Source organism: Coregonus clupeaformis, chromosome 33, assembly GCF_020615455.1.
Source record: "Coregonus clupeaformis isolate EN_2021a chromosome 33, ASM2061545v1, whole genome shotgun sequence".
In the NCBI taxonomy this organism is placed as follows: domain Eukaryota; kingdom Metazoa; phylum Chordata; class Actinopteri; order Salmoniformes; family Salmonidae; genus Coregonus; species Coregonus clupeaformis.
The window spans coordinates 14,842,503-14,858,266 of record NC_059224.1 but is presented as its reverse complement, the minus strand read 5'-3'; the positions used below and the strand labels follow the sequence as shown (position 1 = coordinate 14,858,266).

Here is a 15,764-nt window from a genome sequence, read left to right as displayed (position 1 = left end):
TTATGGTCTAAAATTCACATTTCAACGGATACTGAATACTTAGCAATCCCCATAACATTATTTTATATTTTATTAAAACATTTGAATTGACCACAGAACTTCTCCCCTTCCTATGTATGGTTCTATTTAAGGCAATCTAGTAACTCTGATCTGAGGGCAACAGAGATGCCCCTAAGGCGAAGGGAATGCTATCATTTTTTTTGTTGTCTATCTCAGTTTGAGTTCACAGCAATGTTGGCCAGACAGGCAGGTGAATCCCAAGCCAGTCTCTGGCTCTATCTCTGCCTTTTATAACCCTCTGCTGAGTCACTAACCCACTTAGACTGATTCCCCCCAGCAGAAAACAGATTGGCACGTGAGGGATTTTTCCAGTTTCATCCCTTTATCTCCACCTCCACGTACATGCCAGATGGTATGTTGTGCTAATCTATCAATTGGCTCTATTTGGAGTCACTGTCTGGGCAAAGCTCAATATCCTACATCACTGATGCTGGGCCTGGGCCATTACTGTCCCACTGACATACATGAAGTGAACCGTTCCTTTGTTTTTTTAGTAGAAAATAGATATGGCAGTCTCATGGTAATAATGGTTGCCACTGTTGGGGATTAAATAGAGAATTTCCATTCTTAAAATGTGCAGTGTCCACATGACTATGCCACTATGAGTCCAACGCCACTGTTTGAATGACATGCAAAAATATGTACAAATCCCCTATTACAAAACAGCAAGTATGGGTGAAGCCTACCATTCAATAGTGAATCTTTTTTCTTTTTTCATTCATGCTAAAATAGGTTCATTCACATCCCATCTCTGTGTTCCACAATGGACTAATTGTCCATTTGACATTGTAAGGAGGCAAACATAGGGAAATTATATTTCCTTTGCCCTAGTTTAAATATGCCTGGACATGTTTAATCCCCTCACCTGTGCCCTAAACCTAAACAAATAGATTATCCGTCAACATTTCTTTATTGAATTATCTATAATCTATGTATAGCTCTATCAACATAAAATGTAACCTCCGTTTTAACCTGAGAGTAATTTTTCCTTCCTGGTGTATTTTCAATTAAAGGCACTGGACATATAAAGCCTGTCTAGTGTCTACCACTCTAATTCCCCCTATGCAATTTCTTCCTGGAAACCGAGTCAACTGGGTTTGGGCAGAGGAAGAGGCGAAGCGAGAAGGCTTACTCCCGTCCGTCCACGATATACAGACCGATAAGCAGACCGATAAGCAGACCGCTTGCCTTCCCGCCTTTGGGACAACGACTCTCATTAGGGCGGAAACAATACCATCTAGTAATTATATACAGTATCTCTGGTTTGGGCGAGTTTCGTTGGTGACGTCTGTCGCCAGTACCCGCCCCTTTCAGTCATCGCCCTGCTTTGCTGCATAGACCGCACAGGAACCTGGACCAAACGAGGCGGAATTTCAGTTGCTTATCTATCATCGCTATGGGAATTATACCATTCTTTCAGAACCAAGCTCTTATCCCATACTATCTGAAGCCGGTCCACTTCGAGACACAGACTATAAAAACTGCAGTAGATTGTTATTATTGCCTTAGCCAGTACAGTATTTCTAGAATATGTGTCCTGCTGATGCAGGGATGATGTACCACCTTGTGCGATGAGAAGTAGTCTAACGTTTGCGCAGAGCTGGAGATGGACATTTTCTAAGTTTTCCTAATTGATTTTGGGAAAATGCTCTGGACAATTTCAGTGCTTTGTATGTCTGTGGCGGTAAGTACCAAGCACTTTTGTCTATGATTTTGTTCTTATTATAGGAGTACTTCTTGGCAGGTTCTCGATTTAAAGAGACAGTTTTTATTTTTGCGTTTGGCTTGATCTAAATGTATCTGCAATTAGCCATGTGAAGATATTCTTAACTTTGACTATAATTCGTGAATTTTACAGGTATTCTTGAATAATAGGCTGCAGAATCGATTAGCTTTTTACAAAATATCTATTGTCAGAACAGAATGGAATGATGTATGAACAATAGCACATAGGCCTATATGCTATGACTCTTGCCCCATGAGAATGACACTACTATTCATCTTATTGCAGGCTACCTGTAAATGTGATTTATTGCTTGTTATTAGCTAACATTCATTCATTGTACACTATTTTACTGTAACATGTTTAATCTAAAGAAGCCCTGTATTCAAACAGCTTGTATGGGACTACCCCAGTGAGGTCATATATGTATTACTGGAATCATCCAATACAAAGACTTCAGGCTCACATACAGACATCAGGCTTTGTTTTTCCCATGCTGGAGAAAGACCTAGGGAAAACATATGCTGCATTGAAATGCTGTAGTGGATGTTGACCCACCCTGCCTCAATCCAATTTAACACTTCTATTTAAGTAAAGTTCTCATGTATACACAGATCCATGTATTTGTGTCTAAATTAACACTTCAGACATGACTCTTAAGAACATACAGTGCAGGGCAATATGTATACAAGTGCTATACCAAGTGATCAACCAGAGAGAACATACCATCTAGGAATCTATGCTTGTTTTATGACCAATTTATACACGTTTTATTTATTTATAATTTTTTGGCCAAATTCTGATACTAGGGTGGTATCTAGCCAACCTTACAGATACAGTAGTCCATCATCCACTATGATCAATTATAGACATTTAACCAGTAAAGTAGGCATCCTTATCTTCCAGTATCACAATGGAACAGATATTATAACAACATTATATTTTCGATTCTAAAATGTAAATGTGTGTCAGTCATTGCTGTGTTTGGGCCCCTCTGTGTATCTCATCTCAGGCGAGGTCCACTGCTTGTTTGTGTGTGTGTTGTTAGCAGCAATATCAGTACATTCTGATATTAGGATGAATATTCTTCACTGGCCCATGAAGGAGGCAGCACCACTGGCATTTGTCAGTGATAAATGAGGCATGACTGCATCCAAACAGACTCACTCTTCCTCTCTGTTTAGTTGCATGATGACATGTTGCAACAGGTGCTGGGTTGGTTGTGCATTATCTGGTACTTGTCCAACAAACACACACCGAGTTACTTTTGCACTGTTTTGGCAAATAGCCATGCCTTCCATGTAGCCTTTAACAGCACAGTTAGGCTCTTAGCTGGATGTTCTAGATCTGTCAAACTCAACTCTGGACCTCGAAGCTAGTTCCACTGCATTTTTTAATTGTTCCCCTGTAATCAGGGACTGATTTAGACCTGGGACACCAGGTGTGTGCAATTAATTATCAGGTAGAACAGAAAACCAGCAGGCTCCAGACCTCATAGGGTAAGAGTTGAATACCGCAGTTCTAGATCAGGGTTTCCCAAACTTTTTGGTTTTTGCCCTAGCACTACACAGCTGATTCAAATGATCAAAGCTTGATGATGAGTTGGTTATTTGAATCAGCTGTGTAGTGCTAGGGCAAAAAACAAAATGTGCGCCCAGGGGGGGGCCCCAACACCGAGTTTGGGAAACCCTGTTCTAGATGATACCAGAGGCGCTGACAACAACTTTGAAATGCAGATACATGTGCAATTATTTTAAGATGTCAGTAAATGTAAAAATGCACCTGTCCATTTCCCATATCACATTTCTGGTGGATGGTTTTACTTGCCCTTTGTGTGTTGCTCAGAGATCTGCTTGCCTATGCGGTTGGCCTAGATTTGAGGTGTTACGTAACACATGGACAGGCACATGCACACTCACGCACACACACTCACAGGGGTTGTCATCATGTGTACTTGACCCCTAGACCTTCTTAGGCACATAGCTGACAGTATACTTAGTGAACAGTGTATACCATTTTGTCACACGTCTCATGCAGAAAAGGTTAAGATGGATGACCCCATCCTCTTGACACTAAAACCCAAGATGAGAAAGTGTCGAAACCGACATAATGTTCTGGTTCAACATGTCACTGAACAATGCTAATTGAAAACCATTGCCCAATGCCTAATCGTTTCCTTTGTGCATGATGTGCAAAGAGACCCTGTATAAAGGGGTTGTGTGTGTCTTGGGGTGGGTGTGTTGTTGTTGGAGGTTGAATTACAGAGAGTTCAGACAGGCAGATTTAGCTGAGTCTGGCTGTCTCCAGGAACCAGCCCTGCAGCAGCACGGCATAAATGGTCTGGCCGTCCTCTCCTCCTTCTTTTTTGATTTAACTAGGCAAGTCAGTTAAGAACAAATTCTTATTTACAATGACGGCCTACACCGGCCAACTGTGCGCCGCCCTATGGGACTCCCAATCTCGGCCGGTTGTGATACAGCCTGGAATCGAACCAGGGGGTCTGTAGTGACACCTCAAGCACTGATATGCAGTGCCTTAGACCGCTGCGCCACCCGGGAGCCACTCCTCTGTCCTCCAGGCAGGGAGGGAGCATCCTGATATCACTCGCTGACCTCCTGGAGCTCAGCTATAAACATATGAGTCATAGTAGCACTAGCCCTGCTATGGCTTTAGTATTAATGATGTCCTATCAACAGATACAGTGGGGGGAAAAAGTATTTAGTCAGCCACCAATTGTGCAAGTTCTCCCACTTAAAAAGATGAGAGAGGCCTGTAATTTTCATCATAGGTACACGTCAACTATGACAGACAAATTGAGATTTTTTTTCTCCAGAAAATCACATTGTAGGATTTTTTATGAATTTATTTGCAAATTATGGTGGAAAATAAGTATTTGGTCACCTACAAACAAGCAAGATTTCTGGCTCTCACAGACCTGTAACTTCTTCTTTAAGAGGCTCCTCTGTCCTCCACTCGTTACCTGTATTAATGGCACCTGTTTGAACTTGTTATCAGTATAAAAGACACCTGTCCACAACCTCAAACAGTCACACTCCAAACTCCACTATGGCCAAGACCAAAGAGCTGTCAAAGGACACCAGAAACAAAATTGTAGACCTGCACCAGGCTGGGAAGACTGAATCTGCAATAGGTAAGCAGCTTGGTTTGAAGAAATCAACTGTGGGAGCAATTATTAGGAAATGGAAGACATACAAGACCACTGATAATCTCCCTTGATCTGGGGCTCCAAGCAAGATCTCACCCCGTGGGGTCAAAATGATCACAAGAACGGTGAGCAAAAATCCCAGAACCACACGGGGGGACCTAGTGAATGACCTGCAGAGAGCTGGGACCAAAGTAACAAAGCCTGCCATCAGTAACACACTACGCCGCCAGGGACTCAAATCCTGCAGTGCCAGACGTGTCCCCCTGCTTAAGCCAGTACATGTCCAGGCCCGTCTGAAGTTTGCTAGAGTGCATTTGGATGATCCAGAAGAGGATTGGGAGAATGTCAAATGGTCAGATGAAACCAAAATAGAACATTTTGGTAAAAACTCAACTCGTCGTGTTTGGAGGACAAAGAATGCTGAGTTGCATCCAAAGAACACCATACCTACTGTGAAGCATGGGGGTGGAAACATCATGCTTTGGGGCTGTTTTTCTGCAAAGGGACCAGGACGACTGATCCGTGTAAAGGAAAGAATGAAAGGGGCCATGTATCGTGAGATTTTGAGTGAAAACCTCCTTCAATCAGCAAGGGCATTGAAGATGAAACGTGGCTGGGTCTTTCAGCATGACAATGATCCCAAACACACCGCCCGGGCAACGAAGGAGTGGCTTCATAAGAAACATTTCAAGGTCCTGGAGTGGCCTAGCCAGTCTCCAGATCTCAACCCCATAGAAAATCTTTGGAGGGAGTTGAAAGTCCGTGTTGCCCAGCGACAGCCCCAAAACATCACTGCTCTAGAGGAGATCTGCATGGAGGAATGGGACAAAATACCAGCAACAGTGTGTGAAAACCTTGTGAAGACTTACAGAAAACATTTGACCTGTGTCATTGCCAACAAAGGGTATATAACAAAGTATTGAGAAACTTTTGTTATTGACCAAATACTTATTTTCCACCATAATTTGCAAATAAATTCATTAAAAATCTTACAATGTGATTTTCTGGATTTTCTTTTCTCATTTTGTCTGTCATAGTTGACGTGTACCTATGATGAAAATTACAGGCCTCTCTCATCTTTTTAAGTGGGAGAACTTGCACAATTGGTGGCTGACTAAATACTTTTTTCCCCCACTGTATACTCTATATGTAGGCTATACACATTGATCATGTATCAAATGTATTATATTTAGAGTATACTGCTGTATACAATATCTACAAACCAGATTAGACTACAGTATTTATCCCCTTCTCTTTGTATCCTACATGGCAGGTATGAAATGCTAAAGAGGGTTGGGCTAGATTTAGAGGGTAGTTATCAGTGAGTCATGGCAACTCACAGGCGGTGTGGTGTGATGATTGTGGGTAGTCTATCTCCCGAGTGGCGCAGTGGTCTAAGGCACTGCATCGCAGTGCTAGCTGTGCCACTAGAGATCCTGGTTTGAATCCAGGCTCTGTTGTAGCCGGCCGTGACCGGGAGACCCATGGGGCGGCGCACAATTGGCCCAGCGTTGTCCAGGGTAGGGGAGGGAATGGCCGGCAGAGATGTAGCTCAGTTGGTAGAGCATGGTGTTTGCAACGCCAGGGTTGTGGGTTTGATTCCCACGGGGGGCTAGTATTAAAAAAATAATGTATGCACTCACTAACTGTAAGTCGCTCTGGATAAGAGTGTCTGCTAAATAATGTAAATTTAGTCTCTCTCAGACAGCAGCAGTCTTATGACAGGATGCCAGCAGTGTGTTTTTTCAAACAGGATATGCATTGACACGAGCCTGCTCTCTTATCTGAGCTATAAGGGAGGGACATACACTCTCTCGCTCGCACGCACACGTACACACACATTCATTCACACCACACACTGTCAATAAATGTCAGTTTCAGGCCACCAGTTTCAGGCCACCAAACCAATGTCCCTAAGAACAGTGTGTCACATATTGAAAATAACCAGTTTCACACTTGTTTTTTATTGGATAAACGTGACAAGGTTGAAGCTGGAACATTTTGACCTTCAGGACATATTGTCATTGGGCTACCCAGTGGCGCAGTGGTCTAAGGCACTGCATCTTAGTGCTAGAGGTGTCACTACAGACCCTGGTTCGATTCCAGGCTGTATCCCAATCTGGCTGTGATTGCGAGTCCCTTAGGGCGGCCCAGCGTCGTCCAGGTTTTGCCAGGATAGACTGTCATTTTAAATAAGAATTTGTTCTTAACTGACTTGCCTAGTTAAATAAAGGTTAAATAAAACATTTAAAAAAAACAATCAACAGCCAGAGTGTGTCGGCTGAAAATGATGTGGTTTGAGTTATGATGTTGCCCTTAGTTGCACCTTACTTATCTTAAAATGTCCATTGTTCTTCAGGGGTGAATTTACACATCATAACATGAACAGATAGTTGTTACTAGAGTTTTTTGGGGAACTCAGTCGGGGTCTCAACTTACTGTTGAGAGTTAGAATAGTAGAATTGCAGGAAATTAGCTGTAAAACTGCAACAACAAAAAAATCTAACTAATTTGTTTACTTTTTGTTAATAAAATATATTTTCTGCTAACAGATCCCTCTGTGCATATTAAATTATATTTTTTAATCCCGGTGTTGAGTAGAGGAGAGGAGTCCACTCATTGTCCAGTCATCAGCAGAATTACTGTCCCCTCCAGTGCCTGACTTCAAACCCAGGGATGTTTATTCAGTTCTCCAGTCTGTTTTGCTGTGGTTCAGTTTAGGACATCAGGCTTGTGGGAAAACTGCTAATCTCTATTCATGTTCAGCAGAGTTTGGTCTCACTCCCCCTCCCCTCAAAATTGTTAAAGGGTCCCGCCAGGTCCCCAGCCATCACATCACGGAGAACAACATGTGCTTCTGAGCCAAACGGGGAGCAGCAGCGGAGGAGGCTGGCATTTTATTGTCCCGCTCCTGATGAGATGCTCTGAGAATATTAATACCCCACCCCACATCTCTGAGATGAATTAGGGCATTCTCGTTTCTCTGGTAGGTCTACTGCAGTATGTAAACCATTAAAAACACTGGATTTACCCACAACTTTTAACAGGGTTCTGCATGTTCAGAAAGTGATGATGCAGCTCTCCTTGCTTTCCCTGCATATCGGCGGTTATAGCCTCAAACATCATATTTCTGTGGCGAACTGGCACCCTTGACAAAAATGTGAGATAAACAGAGCCATTCCCATCCAGCCCCACATTTAAGAGAGGAAATAAAACATGCGGTCTGTCATTAGAAGGAATTTTATGTAGGATCTGCATAGGGCTAGACTGGATGTAAATGCAGTGAAAGAAGTGGAGGAGGGCTGTTGTGGATGCAGATGGCATTCACTGCCATGGAACACATTCAAGCCATAATCACTTCAGAATGGAAGTGTTTACTGGTGCTGAAAGAATGCCTGTCAGTGAAAGTCAAACAGAAGGACATCACACATCAACAGAACATTGGCTACTGTGTGTTTTCACCAGATTTTATCTTGATGAAATTCCTCAACGTGCTGTTTAGAACATCAGCCAAGTTGATGTTACTGAGAATCTGAAATATTTTCATGTCCCTTGGATGGATGTCCTTAACATAAATATTTTACATTTCTGAAAATAACTAAATACAACCATGTGGACCTTGCCTTGTTAAAACATAGACTAATATATATTTATTCTCTTTATAGAGAAGTTTAATTAGTTATTTCAATTTCAATTAGTTTATTGGATCTATTAAAGGTTGAAGCAACAACACCAAAAGATTGTTAACAGAAAAACGTAACAATCTACCAGTACTTATGGAATTATATTGATTGATGACATAATAGACTTCTCCATTCCATGATGATGTCACTGTCAGAGCATGCCCCCTGGCCATGGCCTAGCTTCTGTCATATTACAGAATGTGGGAAGCCAGTACGGTAGGTGGCTAAGCACCAGGTGTGTCCTGTAATGTTGACTCAATGCACTTGTTTGGTTTCTAGGGGTGACTTTGCCTTAGCTGTGGTTGTTTTCACACATCAATTTGGTAAATGAGCTGAGGCCTGGGTCTCTAACTGCAACTCTATGTATTTTCGTATTTTCTGCAGTACATTGTCTAAGCCCAACACTGTCTCTGTTGTCGTTTCTTTCTGTTCTCAGCTACTGTACAGTGTGGTTGATGAGGCCTCCAGCCAGCCTCTGACACCCAGCCGAGGCACTGTGACAAAGGCCCTGTCTGCCCGCCGCTACTACCACACAGACCCCAGCACAGGCATTCAGCTGGTCTGTGACAAGTGCCCCGCGGGCACCTTCGTGTCCAGACACTGTACCCAGACCAACGTGAGGGATTGCAGCCGCTGTGACGAGGGCACATTCACGCACGGAGAGAACGGGGTTCAGCATTGCCACCGCTGCAGGAGGCCCTGCCGCGCGCCCCTCGTTGAGAAGGTCCCCTGCACGGCCACCTCAGACCGGATCTGCACCTGCCCTCCAGAAACCTTCGCCCAGGGCGACAGCTGCACGGCCCACTCTCTGTGCCCTGTGGGCTCAGGGGTTAAGAAGAGGGGCAACGATGTGGAGGATGTGCGATGTAAGGCATGCGCAAGGGGGAGCTTCTCGGATATGGTCTCCAGTGTGTTGAGGTGCAGGACACACACAGACTGCCTGGCCCAGGGTCTGCCCCTACTGGCAGCGGGCACTAGAGAGACAGACAACATCTGTGGACCTGCTTCTCCCACCTCCCCCACCCTTCTGAGACCTGCACAGTCTGCCTTCGTCCAGGAGCCCTCCTCTTCCTCCTCCTCAGCTGGCCCAGTACATAAAGGTAAGGCAGTGCCCTGGGGCAGTGGACCCGACTCCCTCAACTACTTTACATCTGTTGCTCCCCCACCCTGGCTATGTTGTGTTTCATTTGAGTATCACCCTAGACATGCCCTCAGGGGGTTGTCATTCTCATGTAGAAACTCTAGGGGAAACCCAGACTGTAGAACAGGCTTGTGTTCCTAAAAGACCTGTCCCCACATGGCTGTTATTCTCCCCTATTTAGTCTGGCACGTCAAACATTGGCCCGGCTAGTACTATACACAGTGATAAGGTGACATGTTTGGGGGGCCAGTATGAAAATATATGCACTCACTAACTGTAAGTCGCTCTGGATAAGAGTGTCTGCTAAATGACTAAAAATGTAAAAATGTAATGTTTGGTCTTGTCACAGACAACACTGCTTTGGTGGAAAACATGTTGTTGTTTCCATACCATTCCCAGACTACTCACTTCCTTGTTCTCAGTCTAGTCCGTAAAAGGTAATGTCTGTAGAGGGGAAAGGGGAATAACCTGGGTAAAAGGTTGCCCTTTTACTTAAATACATCACATGTATAGGAAGACAAGGGGAAGCCATTGGGGCTCAAGAGAGAGAAAGCTTCCTTTGTAGGGGCTGTTTTTAGTTCTCCACAATTTGTTTCCCAGCCAAGTGTTATGTAACAGGTCATATTGACAACGATCACAAAGGATGCTCATCGGAAACAGATAAACGCATTCAAGTCAAATGTTAGGCTGTCTATATGCAGGGAAGGGAAGTCTCAGAAAATGTTAAATACTTTTGTCTCCTAGAAATTATGAAACAGTTTTCTTTTACGCAAATATTTAAAAAAAAGAAAATTGATGGTCAGAGAAGATACTGCACATTCCGGAAATGCTACAAGTAGTTACTCACTGATAATGTTACTATGGCAACATAGTTCTCAGAGACTGACAAACGATTTAGTTGGTGTCCGTATTACCGCCACACCGGACTCATGACGGCAGTAAAATTCTATGTGACTGTTGCGTCATGGTAATCTCCTCTTATGCACTCTGGATATGCATTCGTAGTACCCAACTCGCTAACAATCATCAGGTCGCTAATGGCCTGGTACTCAGGGCTCTATTGTCCCTCGAACCACTCTGACATCAATGCAAACGCACTCTGACATCAATAAAAGCACAGTATGTGCTTTTAAAACTCACCTCACTGTGATTGATCAATTTGAAGAAAGCAATTCAACAATAGGTTGACACTGAGTGGGAAACATGGTCGTTGTGGATGTTGTTTCAAAACCTAACACAACGAAATGGACAGCGCTTTCTAAGGTGATGATTAATTAAAAACACCCATATGCATATTAGAGCTTATGCATAAGCATAGGCCTGTATATGAGCCCAATCCCCCCCAAAAACCTGAATTAAAATAATGATTGTGCCGTTATACAATACATAACCTACTGCATATTACACATGGCAGAAAAACATATACTGATTATTAATACTGATTTAAAATCAAATCAAATCAAATTGTATTTGTCACATGAAATGCTTACTTACAAGCCCTTAACCAACAATGCAGTTTGAAGAAAATTGAGTTAAGAAAATATTTACTAAATAAATGAATAAAATACAAATAAACAAGTAACACAATAAAATAACAATAATGAGGCTATATACAGGGGGTACTGGTACCGAGTCAATGTGCGGGGGTACAGGTTAGTCGAGGTAATTTGTCCATGTAGGTAGGGGTAAAGTGACTATGCATAGATAATAAACAGCGACTGGCAACAGTGTAAAAACAAAGTGGGTGTGTCAATGCAAATAGTCCGGGTGGCCATTTGATTAATTGTTCAGCAGCCTTATGGCTTGGGGGCAGAAGCTGTTAAGGAGCCTTTTGGACCTAGACTTGGCGCTCCGGTACCGCTTGTTGTGCGGTAGCAGAGAGAACAGTCTATGACTTGGGTGCCTGGAGTCTTTGACAATTTTTTGGCAGAGCAGTTACCATACCAGGCGGTAATGTAACTGGTCAGGATGCTCTCGATGGTGCAGCTGTAGAACTTTTTGAGGATCTGGGGACCAATGCCAAATCTTTTCAGTCTCCTGAGGGGGAAAAGGCATTGTCGTGCCCTCTTCACGACTTTCTTGGTGTGTTTGGACCATAATAGTTTGTTGGTGATGAGGACACCAAGGAACTTGAAACTCTCAACCCGCTCCACTACAGCCCCGTCAATGTGAATGGGGGCGTGTTCAGCCCTCCTTTTCCTGTAGTCCCCGATCATCTCCTTTGTCTTGCTCACGTTGAGGGAGAGGTTGTTGTCCTGGCACCACACTGCCAGGTCTCTGACCTCCTCCCTATAGGCTGTCTCATCGTTGTCGGTGATCAGGCCTACCACCGTTGTGTCGTCAGCAAACTTAATGATGGTGTTGGAGTCGTGCTTGGCCACACAGTCGTGGGTGAACAGGGAGTACAGGAGGGGACTAAGCACGCACCCCTGAGGGGCCCCCGTATTGAGGATCAGCGTGGCAGATGTGTTGTTGCCTACCCTTACCACCTGGGGGCGGCCCAGTCAGGAATCCCAGGATCCAGTTGCAGAGGGAGGTGTTTAGTCCCAGGGTCCTTAACTTAGTGATGAGCTTTGTGGGCACTATGGTGTTGAATGCTGAGCTGTAGTCAATGAACAGTATTCTCACATAGGTGTTCCTTTTGTCCAGGTGGGAAAGGACAGTGTGGAGTGCGATTGAGATTGCGTCATCTGTGGATCTGTTGGGGCGGTATGCGAATTGGAGTCGGTCTAGGGTTTCTGGGATGATGGTGTTGATTTGAGCCATGACCAGCCTTTCAAAGCACTTCATGGCTACAGACGTGAGTGCTACGGGGCGGTAGTCATTTAGGTAGGTTACCTTAGTGTTCTTGGGCACATGGACTATGGTGGTCTGCTTGAAACATGTAGGTATTACAGACTCGGGAGAGGTTGAAAATGTCAATGAAAACACTTGCCAGTTGGTCCGCGCATGCTCTGAGTGCACGTCCTGGTAATCCGTCTGGCCCCGCGGCCTTGTGAATGTTGACCTGTTTAAAAGTCTTGCTCACATCGGCTACGATTTAAGATGTCTTTGGTACATAATTGGTCTAGCCTAAATTAAACACATTCAGATTTAGACTACAATTATAGTGAATTTGTATTTGATTTTGAATAGGCTAGTAATATGTTTTTTTTGGGTGTAATTTCATAATTAATAGGCTGACACATTACCTTTAGCTACAGAATATCTCACCCCCGTAAGTTTCCATCTCCTCCCTTCTCTCCTTCATTCCTTTCTCCAGCGCGCAGAGAGAGGGTCTGTCAAAAGTTTTTAATGAAATATGTTTCGTTGTGAAAACATGTTACTATCGATGTTCCCGAACAGATTTCACTTGGTTTCCCAAATTAAGCACTGGGTAGCTGCACGAACAGGGTTGGAGAGCCCATGGCATACAGAATTTGGGCGGAATATCACCTGTCGTGCAGCGAAATTACCAGAATAGCCTACTGACATGAATGAAAAACGTACCTTTCCTGCCCCCATTCGCTATTCCAGTGCATACGGATGACATGTCTTATTTGTCTTGCCCCTGTTCTTGCCCATTTGATAATGGGCCATTCTAAATTGAAGCTAATTTTACATATTAGTAAACACAAGATTCAATGGAGAACAGTCTGATGGGTGAAAATATGATCACTTGATGAGCAAACGTCATGTGCAGCCTGAGGCAAGGAACAGAGCGCAAGCTTTTTTTTGGATTTTCTCAAATAATCAATAGCCTATAGTCGCATCATGCAGCCCATATATCTTTTGACTTCTAAGGTTTGTATCATTCACAACGAAATTTGCCAAATAACTCTAAATCTAGCGTATAGGACCTGTTTCAAATTGTCCTTTTTTATGCTCAACATAGCCACATCATATGCGTGCACCCCGCTCTGGAATGGGAAAAATATCCTTTCTATTTTATTCAGCGGTGTTCAGATGGAGATACCAATACAACAGCTTGCTTTTGGATTACCAGTGCACTGTTAATAGGATCACAAAGATTACCAATGATCCAGGTGCCAATCCCAAAAGCATCCCCCTATATGATGCCATTATGAAATTCTAATATGTTTAGTACTATAGTAGTAGACAGGGGTATTCCAGTTCAGGGTTAGGGAGTTTTTACAGTATTGATTCAGGTTCAGTGGAAGGAATCACAACTCCCCTATTGATTGGCTAATTTTGTTTCTACAGTAGCTTATAAAGGCAGTGTAACTTAGACGTTTGTGCCTGCTATCTTTTTTATGGGGCAATAGTAATCTCCAGTTCAATCCAGTTCAATCTTAATTGACTAACTGTCACATGAATGTCTTTAGGCATACATTGTTGACCTCTTTTCAACTCAATTAAATATATAATTTATTCCCTGCTGAGACTGGAGCTGTAATGGAATTTACTCCAGCTTTAGTAGAGTACTGTATGAATGTGGTGGCTGTAGAAGGAGCAATCTAGTGCTCTTCTCGTGTCAGATTAGAATGGAGATCACAGTTGGGGCCTGGCCAGGGTGGGGCCCTTCCCTTCCACAGCTGTCCAGCAGATTGCCTGTGGGATTACATTTCTCCCTTCTGTGTTGTTGTAGTCTGGGTTTAGCTCATCTTTGGACTGAATTTAATTCTCGTTCTCCGCATCTCCCTCCCCCTTTGTCTCTCTCGTGCTCCTCCCTTGTTCTCTCTCTTCCTTTCTATTTTTGTTTGTGTGTCTCTGTGGGTTAGACAACTTCAGCCTGACAGCAGGTGCTGAGGACTTAGAGCTCTTAATGAGTGCCACAGGGATTCTACCCAGCCCCAGCCATGGCCAGGATTCCCCCCCAGCAGGCTCCTCCGAAGACAATGGAGAGGTCCTGAACCTGGACGCTACGCCTGGAGCACTGGACTCCCCACGGACTCTACCACACCACAAGTACTCTGTTCCCAGTGATAACCACCGCACCCACCTGGCGGCCAACAAGCGGGCCATGGATGGCGTGGAGGATGGAGCTGGTGTGGGGGTGGGCAGAGGGGTGCAGAGCTCAGGGTACAGGCCCACGTGGAGAGGCTCCCCCAGGCCCAGCACTCATATGCACTTTGACATCAACGAGCACCTGCCCTGGATGATCGTTCTGTTGCTGCTGCTGGTGCTGGTGGTGATTGTGGTGTGCAGCGTGAAGAGGAGCTCCAGAGTGCTGAAGAAGGGGCCAGTCCAGGACCCCAGCAGCATCATTGAGAAGGCCATCCAGAAGAAGACCTGTCCCCCGACACAGACCAAGGAGAAGTGGATCTACTACTCCAACGGACAGGGTGAGTGGACGCTTTATTTTACCTCTCAAAGGTTTATAGAAAGAAATGCAACTTTGGTGATAAGTATTTTTAGATGTAGCCGCATACATTATAAAGACAGAAAAAATAAAACATAGAAACAAATCTATTTTTGGTATAAAGAGATATTGGCGAGACTCTCAGCCAAGAAGACCGACCATCTGTTGATCTGTTATAGCACCAGTGGGGGAATCTAAATCCAATCCATTCTGCGTCAGAGAACACCACACATAGCAGAACAGTATGGCAGTTACACAAGCAAGGGCATGGCCTGCAACAGACTGTAACTGCCACTCTCCCCACACGTATCTCCTCTTTCTCTACCTCTTTCCCATCCTCTTTTGTCTCACTTTATTTTCCTACTTCACTCTTTACCCCCTCCCCTCACGCCTTACTCTCTTTATCTTTACGTCCCCACCCCTCTGTCTTCTTCCTTCTCTTCCTCTTTTCATTCTCTCTCTCTGTCTCCCTGATGTGTCTGGTTGTGTGTAACCATGGGAGCCGGGGTGGCCGCATGGGGCTGCTATGATACAGTAGTGAAACCCCAGTACTGCAACAGGCAGGAGGAAGAGCGCCGCCCGCCGCAGCCTGATGTCAGCCTCAGATATCCAGCCGCTTGTAAACGAGAGGGAGGGAGAGCTCCAACCCAGTGCAGTTCAGTTCAAACCAGATTATTCCAGTACTCTGT

The 15,764-nt window shown here is 44.2% G+C and overlaps 1 protein-coding gene across 1 annotated transcript in view; it reads left to right on the top strand.

Moving 5' to 3' along the window:
* Window positions 1-1,185: 1,185 nt before the first annotated feature.
* The window catches only part of LOC121548862 (tumor necrosis factor receptor superfamily member 21), a 47,399-nt gene continuing 32,820 nt past the window's right edge, over window positions 1,186-15,764 (top strand). The window contains exons 1-3 of the mRNA XM_041860483.1: window positions 1,186-1,744; window positions 9,069-9,732; window positions 14,495-15,058. Of these exons, the coding sequence (XP_041716417.1) occupies window positions 1,706-1,744; window positions 9,069-9,732; window positions 14,495-15,058 (1,267 nt within the window). The 5' untranslated portion in view covers window positions 1,186-1,705. The remainder of the gene's footprint in view (window positions 1,745-9,068; window positions 9,733-14,494; window positions 15,059-15,764) is intronic.